We start from the raw sequence: 19052 nt of genomic DNA on the forward strand, positions 1-19052 counted from the left end.
CAGTTTTGCTTGTAGAAAGCAAGCTATTTTTCTATTCTTGGGCTTTTGATATTAAGAATTAGCTATCCACTTTCCAGAAAACAGGGAATTAGTCTTTCCAGACTACATGTTTAACAGAGAAGAAATGAATCTTCATGAGCTCAAGACATATTCCCTCTTCTTCTCTTAGCCCCTCACCCTCTGCCTCATATCTCTTCTATGCAGTTTTTCAAATAGTTTAATAATATTCACAGGGACATTAGATTAATTGGATTTTAATTCCAAATGACTGTGAAAGCAGAGAAGTGAGTCACCAGTCCATGCTAATGAGAAGATCTATTAAGGACCCTTCTCTGATAGACACATAGAGTAGGGTTATAAATATTTCATATTCAATTAATTGAATTTTGCCCCCTGTTATATGATGCTGCCCTGGAATGTTAATCAACTGGGACCAGAGAGAGAGGGAGAGAGGAAGAAAGAAGGGGGGGAAAAAAATCTAAAAGAGAGTCTTTAAACAACATCAGAGCCATTCCCATCCCCAAATCCTCCCAGTTCACACAGCGCCCTGCACATCAGAGCAGAGGCTTTCATACAGACTGCATCTGGTTACACACAGTGGATAAATTAATGTTAATTAATCAGACAGTCATTTTATGGGGAACTGTGCGCAAAAGGTTATTCGAGCCCTGCTGCAAATAGATTTATAGGTATAATTGCCATGTTGAATGACCCTCTGTACATAGGCTCATTAAACTGGCCATCAGTCAAGAAGTCTAATTGAGGAAGGCCCATATCGTGCCGCTGGGACCACGCACTGGCTGCAAACAAATCCACTCCACAGAAGCCAGCTCTCTGAAAGCCGCCAATAATGCCACTTCCCATCCTCTGGGCACTTCTGCCACTGCCACTCCTGCCAGCTGAAACTCTAGGCAGGAAGGAGAGAGGAGAGAGGAGAGAGGAGAGAGGAGAGAGGAGAGAGGAGAGAGGAGAGAGGAGAGAGGAGAGAGGAGAGAGGAGAGAGGAGAGAGGAGAGAGGAGAGAGGAGAGAGGAGAGAGGAGAGAGGAGAGAGGAGAGAGGAGAGAGGAGAGAGGAGAGCTCCTGTGCCCATCATCGTGGCTTTACATCATGTGCAAGGCACACCGGGGGACTGGGCACAGCGTGGAAATGGTTTTATTGACAGCTGCGTTTTCCAAATGCCTCTCTGGCCTTGGCAGCTGGGAACAGCTTGGATGCGCCGGCTTCAAAGGCGCTGAGATCAGAAGGCGAATATAAAGACACTAAAGATTCTCGATGACATTTCATATTTCAAGAGCATCTCTTGATTTTACTGGGGTGGGAGGAAGCATGGGATAGTCAACGCCAGGAGCTGAAATGCCCAGAACTGGCAATCAGGCACAGACACATACCCCAAAAGCAGGGCAGCTAATTGGGCTGCAGTCCTTCCCTCAGTGCCACCCAGGTCCTATGGCTATGCTGTGGCACACAGTTGTTCCCATGGGGGCTGTGTCCAATGTGCAGCCTTTCAAAACAGCAGACAAACCTTCCCACCATCCCTGGCAGCAGACACGTGAAGCCATAGGCCGGCACTGTGAAAACTTGCCTTTTGCTCCTTCTTGTGGAATCTTGTGGCAGCTCCTTCAGTGTGAGCTGCCTGCTCACATTCAATTGTCCCAACCTCTCTGTGCCTCCAGTCCCCACCTATGCAATTATGTGTCTGAGGATTGCCCCTTATTTCACACACCTAAAGGGCACTGCACCCTGGTTTACACGCTGAGAGCTGCAGTTGCAAGTGTTCTCTCTCTCACACATGCTGTGGATCACACATGTGTTCCCAGAGTGGAGAAAAGCAAGAAGCACATGGCACCCCACACTACCGTGAAGTCTCCTGGGCAGCCACTCAGCAGGCCAGCCAGAGTGGCCTCTGGGTGTCAGGAATGGGCTTTTTTTGTCCAAGATGCTTCCCAAAACAGCTCCAAGGGAAGCTACACCATTTGCTCCACACTGGAAAGTGTCATTTGAGAGTGCTTGGGGAAATAAAAGCCTGCATCAGAGTAACAGACAGGTAAATCAATTAATAGAACTTGTTCACATTGTCTCTTCCAACACTCGTGTTACTTCTTTTGAGGTTGCCCTTAGTAGTGTATCAGCCTGATCAGATATTAAATGGCTACAAAACACCATCTTCCTCAAACGCAAATCAAACAATCAAAGCAGAAAAACTAAAGTGCACTAATACAGAAGCCATCAAGGCCAGAATAAGTGTGGACAAAGAGAAATCCATGTGTCTCAGACCAGTGGCAATGTCACCATCTGAAGATGTTTCTGATGAAGAGGGGTTTCCACCCCTGGAGAAGGCAAGGGTTGCATAGCATGTTTGGGCTGTGGCAGCATTTCTCTTTATCCTGTCCTACCATGACTGGTTCGGCCTCGATGCATTCCACTCTCTTTTTCCAGTACTGGTGGGCACAGTATTTACCTGCACAGCATCTGACAGAAGGATCAGGAAGACTGACTGTGAGCATGGCACACTCCTGGATCAGCTGCCTGCCACTGATGCCAGGGTAATAAGGTGTGGTTTTTCGTCCGCTGGTTTGCCTTGCCCCCAGTGGGCTTCGGGAGCTCCGATCGGGCCGAGCTGGACCCTACCGGCTCTCCGGGCTAGCGGTCCCAGTTCTCCTAGGCTCTGCCCAGGTGGCGGTTGCGGTCAGTCCCAGGGTCGCCCTATGGGTGAAGAGACCCGGGCACGGAGGCCAGCGCCTGCCTCGCAGCTAGGCGAATCAGTCCGAGAGCCCCTCGAGATTAAACCAGTCCCAGGCGGTGGAGAGGGTGCAAGGCGTCTTTATTGTCGGGTTAGCAGGCAGTAAGGAGCAGGGGAGACGCGTCGCTTCGACCTCTCCAGGCAGCTCGGGGGAGACGCTTCCGGCACGGAGTGCAGAGGGGTCTCCTAGCAACAGGGTTGCTGAGCCGAGCAGCCTCGAGCAAACGAGGGACACAATGTTTTAAGGGGCGCCACGGTTTCCCGGGGCAGGAATGCAGGGGCGGAGCTAACCGGGCTCGGGGACACTTTGAGGGACAATAGGGGGAGCAAATCAAGAACAACTGGGGTGGGGAGTACACTTAACCAATGGGAGCAGGGTAGCAACAGAACAATCGGGGGACTGGGCGGCAACAGGGGAGGAGACGGGGAGGGTACAGCAAACTTTGAACAAATCAACTTGACACAAACTTTTGGTGGGAGGGAGAGTACGGCTCAAAGCTCGGCCTCCTCCGAGCCCCATGAGATGGTGTCATCAGCGGCATCCGCTTGTACGGGATTGACCGCTGGGCATTTGGACTCGGGATCGGCAGCCTCGGGCTGCCGTACTACTACACCAGGGCTTCAGAGGGCAGCTGCACAGCCCCTCATCCGGCACAGGGAGCCATGTTCCAGTAGAACAGCCTCCAGGCAAGCCTGGGGTCTCAATTGAGTCCCAAGGGCACTCCCAGGACACTTCTCAGAACTGATTTTCTCCTATCCTGTGGTCCCCTTCCAAAGACCATATTTGAGTCAGGTGAACAAAAGCATAGCCCTAGTTGTTAAGGCATACAAACACCATTTTTTTCTATGAACAAAGCAGCATTTCCTCTTGTAATAACAGGGGTTTTCCTCAATTTATCTAAGGTCTTCAATTTCTCCCATTCTCCTGCCCCAAGGCAGCACATCTGTGTTACCATAGACGCGAATCCCGTGGCTGTGCTGCTGCAAAACCCTTCGCCTTTGCAGTGTACCCCACTCGGCACAGGAGGAGAATCTTCTCTTGAGTGCTCACCCACAGAGGGCACCACTTGTAAATGTATCTGAGTTAAGGCGCTGCCACTTCATGTCTCACCAGCACAAATCCAAACCCTTCATGCATATTATTAGTCATCTCTGGGAAGAAAGGGAGCAGCAGGCTGATGTAGCACAAAAGGATATGTTTTTAAAGTGCTCACTGTGCATTTGCACTCATGCTGAGATGTCAGGCAAGGCTTCCCATTCTGTATCGCTGTGGAATGCCTCCAGCCCCTGAGAGCTGAACTACATCAGTTCAGTGACATAAGGAACGAGAATGGTACCTCAAAGGTTATCTGGTATTTCCATATGCAACCATGCTTGTCACTTCATCTTGGGCAAGGATGGGGAGACACACATGCTCTTCCTCTGTCCACAGCAGGTGGACTATAGGGATTCCCCTCCTAAATGTTAAAGACAAATTTTTATTTACTACAGCAGCCAGTAGGTAATTTTTCTGAAGTCCTCAGTTCAGGGATAAGAAGATAATGGCTTTAAACATAACAGTCACTAACCTCACTGATAGAAATTTTACCCCCAAACTTCCTTGGGTGTTGGGATTTCAACCTGTATTTCTGTGAAACACCTGAGATCTGGTTTGCTGAGCCTGCTTTTACATGTGTAGAGAGGTAGGTGCAGCTTTATGCAAATACCTACCAATAGAGCAAAAATCTACAGCCTTCTCACCCCCCGACTTCATTTTAAGTGATATAAAATCCCAGCTATGTGCAATGTATGCACACAAAACAGAGCAGCCAAACAGGGAGAAAAAATATCTGCCCACCTTGTATCCCACTTCTGTGTTGCCTCCATTGCTTGGCAAGGTCCAAGGGGACATGCAGTAATGTACTTAAGGCAGGGGACAGCTTACAGAGCAGTAAAATTGTACATTGTGCATTCAGTTCACTGAGGAAATTGCTGAGCTGTTCCTTCTTTAAATACCAGGCCCATAGTTAAATTGAAATGAAGTTTTTCTCTTCATTCACTTTTCTCTTCCAAGTGCATCTCAACTTCTAGTTTAGAAAAATCAAAATATGCTGAAAAATAGCTGCTAGAATTAGCCTTCAATCCAAGGGGGTGATGGTGGTAGTGTCTTTTTGGTATTCTTATTTGAAATCAACCTTTGCCCATCCAGTACAATCTACCTTTCTCATTTCTGTCTGATAGTCCTGTATTCCTCTCTTACAAGCCATCAAGATTGTTTTTGTCTTCACAATCTCTCTAGAAGCTCTTGAGCTTTTTGCAGCACTAAGAACCCAGAGAGGGATTGGAAACTAATAATGTTGGAAATCCCCACCATGTATTTTAATCACTGAAGTGCGCTCTCAAATTACACTAGAATTAGAATTACCAGAACTCAAGTTCCTGACATCACCCTTTTCTAACCTGAATTTCTACTTTGGCTCTTTGAGTTACATAATGCTGTGCAAGGTAGATGCACATTACTAGCACAACTCTCCTTTAAATAGCAGCAGCTGTTTACAGTCTTTCTATAAAACAAAATATCTTCCTCCTGAGATGAGAAGGAAAGGAGGAAGCCTCAATACAACAGATTGATCACGGTAGCCCCCAGGCTAACAGCCTTTTTTTTTTTGCGAAGGAATATTTTACAGCTATTTAAATCTGCTCTGTGCTAGCTTTGCAAGACTGCAATACATTTGGCTAGGTAAGCTGCCTAGTCCACAGTAACATAGTACAGCAAAGATTTTAGATAAGTTTCTTCCTTTCCACCCAGCTTTAAGACTAATTCAACCAGCAAGTTTCCCTGCAAATGCAATGTTTCAAAAAGACAGTTTTCGTTTTAGTTCATGTAATGTATCCCATTAAATCTGTGTGACCACTTCTCTTTGATTCCCAGAGTGCCTGTTTGCAGGGAGAGGTTCAGGCTGAGAAGACAAGACAGGAGAGTGAGAGTTTGCTCACCAGCCCTGACTAATTCATCACATTGTAGGAGCTGAAACTACAACATAAGTCAATGGTATTAAATGTAAACAAGTTTCGCTTAAGAAAACACTAGAAGAGAAGCCCCACTGATCATACCTGGGCTTTCTTGAACGTACAGCTCAGCAAGGGCTGCAGAACAGGGCACGGGCTGTGCAGGCAGATCTCAGGGCACAGAGCAGCAGGTAGAGACCCAAAAGCCCCTTTGAGAGCACTTATTTTCCAAAGCAGGTGCTAAAGCCAGCCTGCTGGGAACGTTTGCCTTCCGCAGTCTTGCCAAAGCCCAGAGTTGATGTGCATTTTGCTGGCTCTGCCAGGACTCAAAGTGATTAATTCTGGTCTCTGGGAGGTAATCACAGGCTGGCTTCAGCCCATGGACCTCCAGGGCCAGCAGCACCCAAGTCCCCATCCCTTTCTGGGGATGCGCCCTGGCTCTGTCCCATGGGAAACAAGGATGGCACAGCCAGACCTCAAGGGAAACTTTAGATGCCTAAGATGTAACTGAGGCTGCTGTCACAAGGAGGACACACCCATGACGACAAAAAAAGGGCAGGCCAAGTCAAGGGCAAAGCTGCCATGAAAACAGACAGGGGTCACCGTGTCTCTGTTGCAGCAGAAGTATGGAAAGCTCAGCTGCTGTGTAAAATCCAGCAGACCTGAACACCTTCCCTCAGAAGCGTGAGGGATTTCACCCACCCACTCACCCATTTTCACATTAGATGTTAGTGATCAATAATGCCAGGCAGTGACACAAAGCAAATTGTTTATTCAGATCAATCTTTTAATCCCATTTCACCCTTTAAAATAAATTACCAAATAAACTCTTCCGTTAACTATGCTCTAACTCATTATGTGGTCACAGGACAAAAACTTCCCATCAGAAAAAAAAAAATCACTTTTTTTTGGAACTTGTCTTGGTTTCACTGATTTGTTTCTTCTCAAAACATTAGGATTCTGCAGAATTTTAATCTGACACAAAAATCAGAATGCAGTAAACAGCAGATTCTTTGCTCAGTCACACATTAGTTAAATGTTCATAAAGCAATACCAATACTTTCACAAGGGAACAACTTTCTACAAAATCCTATAAAAACATTTCTGGAAAACATTTTTAAAAAAATGTTTAGTATGTATTGATGTGTGATACCAGTCTATTTTATTGGGGTAAGTAGATTTACAAAAAAAAATCATTAAAAATCCTGACACAGCATTTTGCAGTAGGTTATCTCAATGTACAACTAGTACTTAGGAATTAAGCCTGAAAACATCCCTGTAAGTCAAGGACTTTACAAGCAGGGAAACTTGCATCAACAGTTAAGTCAGATGTCAAAATCATACAAGGACTCAGTCTTGACTCTTGTGGTGATCATATCACATCACAATATTTTGTAGAGAAGTATTTATTATGACTGATAATTACTGTTCAGGTTTCTTATTAGTGTTATCTGGTGGAATGTAACCCCTCCATAAGATGGGATGTTTTTGAGTAGAACAGTCTGATCTACTACAAAGCTATTTCAGATTTAACAAGCTTTAAAACACTAACCCTGCATGGCTCTTCACTTATTTTGATACCAAAAAGGAAGTGCTGCATTGCTCTAAGACTACAAAGTAAGGTTGATGTAGCAATGAGCACCAGCTGCGTCATTAGAGAAGCACAACTCTACAGACCACAGGCTCTATGTCCCTTCTTTTACTCTAGATTGAGTTCCCCCTTCTGCCTTTTGTCTTTCTTTTACTTGGCTTTAAATTTTGGCTTAGCCAGTTACCAGTGCTCCTGATTCCCAAGGGTCTTTTCTTGCTCTCCTCACCAGCAGGTGTCACATTGAAGGATGTGAAGTACCTTTGCTGCCCAGCTCAGGCTGCAGTCCCTGCTCTGGGGATTGCTGGGGAAAGCCCTGCTCCCCCTTCCCCCTGCTGGGGCACAAGTCAGTGCCAGCACCTTCAGCAACCCCATGCCTGTACTCTTCTACTTGCACCATCTCTCTCCACAGCCAAGAGATAAAAAGTTTCCCCTGCCAGCTGCCTACAGCACCAGGCTATCAGGCAGCTGGTCTAACACTTTACTGACTGTTTTCTGTCCCTCATTTTTATCACAAGATTATTTGTTGATTAAAAGTTGTGTATTTCTGTAAAAGAGAAAAAATGCCTCTCTGTGAAAAAGTTTAAATATATAAAAACACTTCATAAAAATATTTATTATAAAAATGAAATGCCCCATGAGCCTGTAAATGTTGCCTGTAAAATCTCCATTAACTGGAATAATTTGAAATACAGTCATTCAAGCTCTTCTCTGCCCTCTCCAGTAAGATTTTAAGATAGGCAACAGAAATGCCACTCATCTTGTACTTCAATCCTCCCGCAACCCATTTTTCTTCTTCTTTGTTTGTTTGTTTACAGTGCAACAGTTTGATTTCCCAATGCTGGCAGTTTTCTTTGGAGGCATCATTTGTCTTTGCTTTTAATAGAGTTCAGCATGGCCTGATTCTGAGCCCTTCTTACAGAGCTGGTTTGAGGTCTGATCGGTAACAGGAGCAACACCAGGATACTGAGAATGTGCATGTGAAAATACACAGACCTGGGGAAAAAAGTACAAAGAGAATATTATATTTTTGTTGGAAAACATGAATTGTGCAACCCAAATACACAGAATTTAGTGCTAAGGGATGAATGCAGAATGTATGAACCTGACCTAGAAAGCACAAAAATACACCCTTGAATTTCACAGTCTATGAATATGGTGTCTGCTGGCACAGATGAAAATACTGCTGTGGATAATAATGAGGCAAGGAAACCATCAGCACACCCAAGAGTCTGAAGTCTGACAGCTCAGATAAACCCATGTAATTCAACTCGAGCCTTATTCAGCCCATCTCTCTTTTAATGTTAGACTATACAAGGCCATGTTCTGAAGAAATATCTTTCATGCTTCAAAAAAATTTTTAAAAGTGACAGAAAGAAAAAAATTAAATCAAAGTGTTGAGATCTGAAATAAATCAAAACACTCAGCTTTTAACTAGAGAAGGTCAGGTAATGATGTTTACAGAAGGCTTGCATTTTTGAAGGTAACTGCTCAGAGATAGCTGTATTTGGTATGTAACTAAACATCAAATATTTTTATTTCAAATAATTCAGTATACACAAGATTGAAGAGAAATAAAAGATACTTAAACCAAATAGATGAGATTCTGGCAGCTTGGGGAGGATGATGTTTGGGAGGAGTATGGTCCAGCTGTTAAACATAGCAATGCACATTTCTGTGGTCTCATTTATGCTTCTTGCCATAGTTCTTAGTATCCTTGTAAAGGTGCTTAAGACCACTGCTTGTGGTGTGAACTGCCGAACTGCCCCAAAAATTCATGCCCTAGCCCAAAGGCATAAAATTTTCTTGCTTACAAGTCTCTAAGTCTAAATATTAACTATGTTCAAAGCCACCAGGGCAAAAATTATTAAGAAATGAAGCTAATGAGGATTTGGAGTAATTTTTACCTGGTAAGTTCTCTGTGTTGAAATCAAATGTTTTAAGAAACAGGAACAGAAAATGTCGAAATTCAACCTCCTCCAAAAAGACAGCAGCTATCTTGACTACCAGTTTTTTGTCTTTTATGTTAGAGGAGGGAATTGTCTTTCTTCTGAAGCAAAACCTGTTACTCTATATTGACAGTACAATGAAAGAAAAGTAAAGAAATGTAGTCTGATCTCCCTTTTCTAATTATTTTCTCAATTTCTATATTTCTACTTGGTTTTATTAGAGCCCATTCAATGCACCCTGCAACACCAGTGTTTTCTTATTTTTAAGGAATCTAGGGAAGCACTCATTTTGTAGGAAAAAAAGCATACTTTGATAACAAAAAACATACTCCTTTCAAGGAGCAGTGCTCTGCCAGGAGCCTTCCATGTGTCCTGCTGATGGATCACACCTCTTGTTACATTCAGTAGCTGGGAGACTGGTCTTTGCTCAGCACCTCCTTTCTACTGCCAACTGTCATTATTCTTAACCTCTTCAGCCTTAGCTACTGCGAATGGTTGAGACTCAACTATTTTGAAAATGGAAATTGAGTATATGAAATGCCATGTAAGGACACAGAATGTGAAGAACAACCAAAGTGCTCTGCCTTGGCATTGTTATAATCTCATTACATAACAGGAGTACAAAAATCACCCCTTATACTTTAGCAAGCATCCTGTCTGAAGTCCTTTCAAATTCCATGCAATGCTAACTGCTTTTCAGTGTGGTTTGGACTATTTAACAAAGTCTGTGCCAGCCTAGAGAATAAAGACAAAGGGAGAGGACTTACTTGTAAAACTTAATGGTGGGCTCCACAGCCAGCATCACAAATGGTGCAACAGTATAGCACACAGCCAGCTGAGTGACAGCCCAGGTGACAACGTCATAGGCTACCTTAAGAGGCACTGATGAGAGGAAGTAATGTCTGCAGTTGTTTCTTATCTGCAGGTCAGGAAAAATAAACAGATGATTATGTAAATTCATTTCTTAGGCAAAGTCACACGGACGCGTTGCAGTGCATGACTCTCCACTTACCCATCAGCATTAGTACCACAGGAAGGTTTATACACCAGTTAGAAAGCACTGAGAGCAGGAATACAGAAGTGTATGGCCTCTCATATCCAAAATCTCCCAACCAGTAGCAAACAGAGAAGTAGCCCCCAGTTTACTCTGTCATAACCACAGGAGCAGACTCTGTCATTTTGGGTGTCTGGCACAATATATTTGGGGAGGGAATCTGTTACGATTTAATCCTCCTCCCTCCTGGTTTTCACTTCTTACTGTTTATCAACAGTAAAACAAAGTTACTTTAAATGAAGCAAGTAAGTGTTTATACTTACAAGTGTACTGCTCCCTTGAGATTTTAAGTTAGTTTCACATCTGTGAAATCCTCATAAATGAGAGGCAAAGCACATGTTCAACAACCTGCTCTAGCAATAGTGGTTAATACTGGTCTCTGGTTTAGTTCACCTTTCAAATTGACCTGGTTATTTATCCATAGTCAAACTCTAGAAGACAACAGTGGTGCTTCCCAGCCCTGCACAACTGGCTGGTTCAGCCTGAAAGATCAGCAGTGATAAATTTAACAGTGAGACATGAACCCTGTACTGTCTTTGGTGACTCTATACAAAATAAGGCCCATAAACACAGAGACCATTTTACTGCATCATTTGTATCCACATAAATTGTTCAAGTTTGAGCTAATGCTCAACCCACAGCAGTTCCTTGTGTAAGACTGGGCCCAGAGTTAATTACAAGCCAGCATACAGGCAACATGACCCAGCAGAATTGTGGAATCCAACCTGACCTTGAATCCCAAGCTAATTTGACTGCATGGACATAGCTGGTGGCACTCCTAACTTTATATCCTCAAGCAACATTTCCTCTGACAGCCAGGGACAGCCATGCATTGCATCCAGAAGTGGTGCTGGTTATAACTGCTGAGTACTTTGCAATTAGCATCAATACAGAACAAAGTTTCAGTGAACATCAAGCCTGCAAAGGCATGAAAGAGGGCTCACAGCAGGGACAAGCTACTTGACCATGTGAGGGTGAAGCTGACAGCTGGATAGTGTCTAGCACAGACCTTAGAAGAGAACAATGAGAGGTACATACTGCTCTGGCTGCGAGTGTGATAAGGATTCCAGTGAGAAATGTAAAATAATATCCAGGATAGATACCATGCCACAGGGCCGACAGGATAAATGTTAAAGCCGTAGGGTACCAGGGAGCTCTGTCATAGCAGACACTGCAAAAACGAAAACAAAACAGAAGAGGCTGAACAATGGCCACTGCACTTGAAAGCCTTCTCTGTTTCTAAGGTCTTAATCTGTTTTCTTAGTGGTTTTATCTTGGCTGTTACAGATTAGGCCATAGGGCACTCTCCGTTTAAATGGAGGTTTAGATGGAATGAGGAAGCATGCTTATATGCAAAGGAGTATTCAAAGAGTGCCCATACAAATATTTCTGGTGCTCAAAGCATTTAAATAATGAAATAAAGGGCAGGCAAGTCTTCGTTCACCCGTTACATCTCTATCTGGAATCATACATTACCCTCCAAACTCTGATGACAGATCAAGAGCAAGTTGAAAGACAAAGAGATGTGACTCCACCTTTCACTCTAGTGAACAGAGGTATTTTTAGGCACAGTTATCTGGCAGATGCTGGGAACAACAGGGAGTGCCGTAAACTATTGCAAAACAGGGGATTCCAGGGAATGCCGTAAACTATTGCAAAACAGGGGATTCCAGCTAACTTTAGCAGCAAAAATCTTACTCCCAAGATGCAAGGGTAACAGTTCAAGAAAACAACACCCACTCTATTTGGCTATCTGAAGTTTAAATCAAATGCTATGTTCCAAAGAAACGAGTCAAGATAATGCATTTCTTACCAGGAATTATTTGAATAATGAAAAATAGTAGACATTGACTTTTAAGATGTATAGATTTAACATCATTATAATTACAGTAACTATACTGTTACTGCTAGAACTACAATAAATTTGTGCCTGCATTTCAGACACTATGTTGACTGTATACTGAGTTTTAATTGCACCAGAAAGTGTAATGAGTAATGAGACACAGTCCAATCTACAAAGTTTGGACTTATGGTGGTATTTATAATATGTGGCTTAACAGTAACAGGTTGAAATAAGATCATCTCAGTGCTATAAGTCTCTTCCCCATATCCTAAACAAGGACTCCCTGGCAAGCATCTTAGGGTAGCTTCAAACAAGACCACACTGGGGCTCTGAAGATTTTGACTTTATTTTTAGCTAAATTTCTGAATCCCAGTGGCACAACAAGACTCACCTCTGTGTGGGAAACATAACATAGCAAAATAGTAGAGGGAGAACAATGGAGGAAAACAACAAAATGCTATTACTTTCTATTACAGAAGATTTGAACAGTTCATATATAACTTTGCTGCTCATATATGAAATAGGAGCATTTTACATTTTCAGCAATAAAACTTTACAGCACCAAATACCCTTGTACTGCACCGTTACAGACAGAAGAAACAAAGAAAGAACAAGAGGCTATACATTTATGAGAGTCACCAGTCAGCATTTTTCCAGGCCATGTAGAGCTTTTGGATCTCACAAGCATGTTACTGTTTCATTACTCTTACCATTTCAGCCAGGCAGCTGTCTGAATGTTCCAGTTTTCAATGTACATTTTAAAACTTGTTGCAGTCTAAGAAAGAAGTTCACATAAATTGTTATTAATGAAACCTGTAAAATACTACTTGCATTTTAAATTAGTGAGGAGGTACATGGAAAATATTAATTCTAGCAGCTAACTTTTATGAAGACTGTGCCACAATCCATCATTATACTAATATGACTTGGGAGGGATATTAACTAGGCTGATGGCTCACCGCTAACACTTGGCACTTGCTCTAAAATCTCACTTTGTTTTATATAATTAAATACAGTTTTTGGTTACTTTCCAAATAATGGGAAGTCTGAAAGGCTTTCTTGTTTTATATGCTTGGCCTTCGTTTCAGTTCATAAACAGCTTCAGTTCTGGAATAGCTTTCTTGCCACCCATTATGCAATCAGGACTTCCCTACAGTACTACTAAAACAATGTGTTATTTTAAAAGATGCATAATTATTATCATCATCATTATTTTTATTTTTATTTTGAGAAGGAAGGTGGGGGAGACTGAAAAACATGGGCAAAAAAATTAGGACTAAATTTAGAAGCCAATTCTCAGCCCACTGCTAAGCTTGAGAAAACAGAGTGGACTCTAGGGTCCTGAGAGAACCAGCATACCTCCTCCTTTGAGTTCCCCCAGCTCTAGGGGACTCCTGGACCTTGTTGCTCAGCATCAGTTCCCCTCCTGCAGATTAATTTCATCTCCCAAATCCACCTTTGTTCTCGCCTGCTGGCAGAAACCTCCAAGGACACCCTTGCCAAGTGGGGACACAATTCAGTGACGTGGCATTATTTTGCCATATCAGCTGAAGGTAAGGGCACACTGAAAAGATGAATTAAGGGCAAAGGGTTCCAAGGGGAATTTGCAGATATCTTTGCACTTCCACTCAGAATCCTTAAAGCTAGCATTTCATCCTCTGCATTTAAAGAGTTAAAATTATTAGCAATTCCCAATGCAGCACCGCTACATTTTAATTGCATTTCTGCACCAGAAGAAGCCAAGAAAAATATTGTTTCTCTTCCAGCTAATATTGTCACTCTCTTTTGGCCTCCTTTAAGTTCCCCTGTTACATTACCAAGAGAGGAAGTAGTTGCTGGCTGTCAAAACAAGCACGCTGCCAAGGCTTTGAAGTCCTTCTCGTGCGCTTAGCCCCTGTCACATTTTAATATCCACACGACTGCTTCCATGTGCTTATCTTTACTACAGATCAGATAGTCACATTTAGTACTCAAGTTCCCAGCTCTGAAGCAATTTTACACATGCAGGTGGCTATACCTGCTGAATATATAGACTGTGGCTGCACACACTGTGCAATCACATTTCAACTCCCAGCACTGCTGTTGGCACATAAAGTGATGGTTCAAGGCTTACCCAAAGTCATGGTCTCTGTAGCCTCTCTCTTTCTCACTGCACACATGTCAAATAAGACAGCACTCTATTTTATGCTCTTGGAAACAATTTCTGATCTCTGTTGCCCATGTGACCAGTAAAGGAAGTAAGTTTTGAGAGGCCTACAGTTCAGTGGGTAGAGAGGAGCGAAGGCTCCTGTTTCCTTCATTTGGCTTGACTAAAGAGCACTGCATGCATTCTACTTTCCTCTTTCAAACAGAAGTTGCCTCAGCCTATCAAAGAAAGAATCATCTCCTGCCCCAAAACTGAATAAGATAATGATTCAATCTCAGAGTGGTATCTAGGGTGCTGCTATCACCAAGAAGTGTAAAGCATTTCTGGGCTGTGTATCCTGTGCTCATCAAGGAGAGACATAAACCAAGGACTAATTATGGTTAAAAAGGAAAAAGATAAATAAAGTTGAAAAACAGGGGATGTATAATGATACTTCCAATTTTGGTATTTTCAGTGAAGAATTACAGGGGCTCTTTCATTTTTGAGAAGAGCTATTACAGCACATTCACTTAGTCACAGACTGTTCAGCAATAAAGCAGTCAACTTATTTTCATCTGGGATTACTTTTAAAATGTAACTACAAAATTACAGGGAGACGCTACTCCTATTTCTAAAAAAGAAGCCTTTAGAAAGCAGTCTCAGACGTGAATATTTCCACATCTCACTGTCACTCACAAAATATTCTTCAGGGCAAACAAATTATATTTGCCATCTTTCACATTAGAGACACAAACATGAATAGTTTTCAAAAGGCTAATGGATCTTAAAAGTATACTGCAGTCACAAGAAAGGAGTGACAGACATTTTGAGAATGAGTGTGGCTTGCTGCACAGAGCTCTAGATGAGCATCCATCTAAGCTCAGTGTGCCCCTGCCATATCCCACTCAGGCTGCTTGGTTTGTACCTGTTATGTCACCTGCCCTTGCTTTTCTCCACGTACAAGAGGCAGTACAGCCCTTGCAAGTGTTCGTGCGACTTGTGGCAGCCTCTTTCACTACCACCACTCATCTCAACTGGGCTACAAAAGTGAAAGATTGTTAGAAGTAAATAAACAGAATACACTACTGTCCTAGGTTGCAATATAGATGTAGTTAAGTATTCTATTACCACCAGCTGTGGGCCGTTAGCTGCTATCACCTGCTAATGACCCACTCCGATGACAGGCAATGGGCCATCCGTTAGCTATTATCAGCTGCTAACGACCCACCCCGCATGACAGGCAATGGGCCATCAGGGACCCACCGTGTGACTCATGGACTTATCTCATCCCATTGTGGGATGCTCTGCCCAGGAGGGAAGAACCAGGTGTTCCCACGTGGATATAACCTGGCCTTGGAACTGCCTGAGCTAGCCCTGTCTACTGGGTTCCCAGAGGACCAGAGCTACCACTGGATCTTCAGCTGGAGACTAGACCTTCACAGGATCACCGCTTCAACTGGACTACTTCAGTTGGACTGCTACTACCACCCTAACAGGGTGTTAGGTTGTATCTGACTTTGTCAGTGCTTTTCCTTGTATTATTTCACTTATTTTTAATTTCAATCTTGACTTGTGATCTCCCACTGGTTTGTTTTCAAACCAAGACAACCACAGATGGTGAAGAATCATAGCTGTGAACAATTTACTTGACCCACTGAGCTTAGCCTCTATCTACAGTAATTGACTGCTCATTTATTAAGTATCTGATATAATTATTTATTAGCCCTCACTAAACTATTTAGAAATACAACCTGAATACAGACCTTGAGGAAGCCTGTGAGACAGATGCTTTTTATCTGTCCAACGAATAAAATACAAGACCTCTTCATGCTAAAGGGGAGCATCCTGGTGGCATAGATTTATTTTCCTTTCAGTAAAGCCTCTACCAATTATCATGCTCATTTCTCTATAATTATGCCAATGCAACCACTCCTTTATCTCACCTCAATGTTCCAGATATTCAAATTGGACAACAGGTCCCAGCGGAAAGTGCCTCTCTCATCAACTCCACTGAATCCATAACCAGCTGCATTGTTGACTGCATCTGCTGCAATGTCAAATCAAAACAGGTCAAAATCAGACTCCTGAAAGAGTTTTCTTACAAGTTGGTATGGCACTAAACGAACATTCAAGCCAGTTTTGTGCGATTTAGCAACCTTTCTTTCCTAGAGAAGCTTCTTCTTTGCAAAGGAGTATTACTATAAGACTACACATGAGTCATTTCCTCAAGAGGCAAGCCTAGCTACTCCTTGTGAAGAAGAAATTAAATAATAAAATGAGTAAAAATCAGTTTTCCTATTATTTTGCCTTTATTATTCATCTGAGATAGATGTTGCCATAAAATGAATGAGCATTTCCCTCAAAAGAGCACCTGGATGTCATAGCATTTTCAAGAAAACCTGTAATGTCTCACAGACAACAAGATTAACAATAAATAAATAAACAATCAACCTTCTCTAACCTGAAACGTTCTGGTTTGTTTTTCACTTTCTTAAATAGGATAGAATTTACTGATGGAAAGAAAGCTCTCTAAGTTTTTAATTCTCTCCCTGTTTAAAAAAAACCCAAACAATGAACAACAACCCTGCCTGAAATTGGCCCCTATGATTCTGCCCAATCTCAGAGACTGGAGCTGCACATAACCATCACCCCAGAGCAGGGGACTCCTGCATTTGCTCCTCCTCGCTCAAAGGGTTGCAGATCAACTGATTAGTGCTTTTTTTGCCAAAAAAAGGAAACCAGGAATCATGGGATGAGCAATAATAATATAGCATAGCCTTTGGCCTTTCTCTTCCCAAGCTGCTGTCTGAGCAAGGTGTGAAGCACAGAAAGATCACAATTGTGCACCCCTAGAATGCTCCCAAAACCCCAATCTCCGCAAAGCTCCACAGAGGTTCATTTCCCTGCAGAGCTGAGCAGCTCAGGCTGTGAATCACTTTCACAGCTCCTTGGATGGAGGCACTCAGACTCAAAGAGTTTTCACTGACAGCTCAGAGTCAGGTTTGCTGCCATGTTCCCAGGACTATCATTAATGCGGCGAGAAGCCGAATTTTCTTCCCGTGGATCTGGAGGGATCTGGCAGCACAGCTCCCACACAATGGCATGCCTGTGTTGTCCTGAGGACAGGAAGTGGTTATCAGCCTGTTTCAGCAGGCGCTTTTGTAATGCCCTGGGCCATGCCACCGGGAGCAACACTGGGAAAGAATAAAGTGTCTGCTGTTCTGCTGCCTGCATTTGGGATGGGAATAGAAGAGGCCTCACCCTCCACTACGCAATGCATACTTTTCCCCGAGCTGCCTCATTTGTAAGACATTTCTACAGCTTGGTCATGTCACAAATGCAAGTTCAGTTTCTCTTTTCAATAATGGACTTTCAATTCAGTATAAAGCCAGAAAAAATGGAAGCAACATTTAACACTGGGTCGCACAAAAATAAGTTTGTGAGCAAGCAATTCTTTATCTCAAAGCCTTTCCCATCCCACACATGCCAGTCCTGGCTGCCTTCCCTGGATCTGACAGTTTTATTCCCAGAATTTTAATCACAGCCTCGCAGTGAATCTCCCTGGCTCTTTCCATCCTGTATCAGTGACACTCTGCTCAGCCTCAGGAACATGCATTGTTTGCTGGGCTTCCAGGATCCTCCCTACACACAATGTCTTGTAACACCAGCAAAAAAAAAATCAGGATATTTTCAGCCTGGCCTAACAGATTTGACTCCTCACACACAGATGTGAAAGGTGACTTGTAAAAGGAAGAAGGTAAAACGCAGTAAGATTATTTTGGCCACCAGTCTAGCTGGTGCCTAAAAAGATTTGCTTCTCTGTCTAGTGAGCCCTCTTACTTCTCCTCTCCCTTTTCCTTGCAGAGATTTTGGTCCTTCCCAACACTTCCTTTCCTCCCCACAGTTCTCCGACCTCTTCTCTGGACCGCTCAAAGCCAAGGTGTATACTGGACCTCATGGTGCTTTAGAGGCAAAGGTTAACATCAGCCCCCCAACAAGCACAGATTCCACTGCACAAAGGAACACATTTCCCACAGGAACTATAGGTCTTGAGACAATTTTAATCCCCCATACTGGGTTTCAGACCCCCTCCCCCATTTAGGAACTTATTTGCTACACACAAAAGTACATGATGCAGCCAGACTTACCTAACGTCCATGCAAAATAATATTTTGGTTTTGCTGCCTGTGTTACAACATAGAGGTAACCCAGTCTTGACAAGAAGGGAGTTTTTTCAAGAAATTCATTATCAATAATATATGCCATAGGAAAATTCTTGGTAAGTGTCAAGAATAAAATGAGAGATACTAGTGTGATACACAGCTTGTACATCACTGCTCCCTAAAAAGCACAATGAAACATTCATTAGAAACATTGCTTAGGGGAAGAACAAGGCAGTGCTCATGACATACAAAAACAATGGGCTTCAAGAACCATTTGAGTTAGCAGTGACAAACTTGATACTAATTAATTTAGAAGAGGTGACCAAGAAAGGGCCAGAGTCACAGCTTTAGTTTAATTTGGCTAACTGAACTACCTATAGATAGGTAGGACAATCACACGTCAAAATCAGCAATGAACTTCATGAGAGACTCCACATCAGTATGCAGATATTCTAAAATGAGAAAGGAAACAAACAAACTTGGTGGAAACAAGAGTGGAAAGCAGAAATCCTCTCTATGTGTACTGTCATGTCCTGGAACTAAAGTCTGGGTTCCTCCTGGAAGCCAAAAGCATTGGTACTCAGTGCAGCAGCGTGTCTTA

At 42.9% G+C, this 19052-nt stretch overlaps 1 protein-coding gene across 2 annotated transcripts in view; it reads right to left on the minus strand.

The window, feature by feature from the left end:
• Positions 1 to 6481: 6481 nt before the first annotated feature.
• The window catches only part of MBOAT1 (membrane bound glycerophospholipid O-acyltransferase 1), a 56796-nt gene continuing 44225 nt past the window's right edge, over positions 6482 to 19052 (minus strand). For both annotated transcript variants that reach the window (XM_085051684.1, XM_085051685.1), the window contains exons 8-13: positions 18437 to 18629; positions 16232 to 16335; positions 12874 to 12938; positions 11359 to 11491; positions 10034 to 10185; positions 6482 to 8313 (exon numbers count right to left, since the gene is read on the minus strand). In XM_085051684.1, the coding sequence (XP_084907810.1) occupies positions 8181 to 8313; positions 10034 to 10185; positions 11359 to 11491; positions 12874 to 12938; positions 16232 to 16335; positions 18437 to 18629 (780 nt within the window). In that variant the 3' untranslated portion in view covers positions 6482 to 8180. The remainder of the gene's footprint in view (positions 8314 to 10033; positions 10186 to 11358; positions 11492 to 12873; positions 12939 to 16231; positions 16336 to 18436; positions 18630 to 19052) is intronic.

Source organism: Lichenostomus cassidix, chromosome 2 (assembly GCF_008360975.1).
Source record: "Lichenostomus cassidix isolate B80296 chromosome 2, HeHo_3.0, whole genome shotgun sequence".
Lineage (NCBI taxonomy): Eukaryota > Metazoa > Chordata > Aves > Passeriformes > Meliphagidae > Lichenostomus > Lichenostomus cassidix.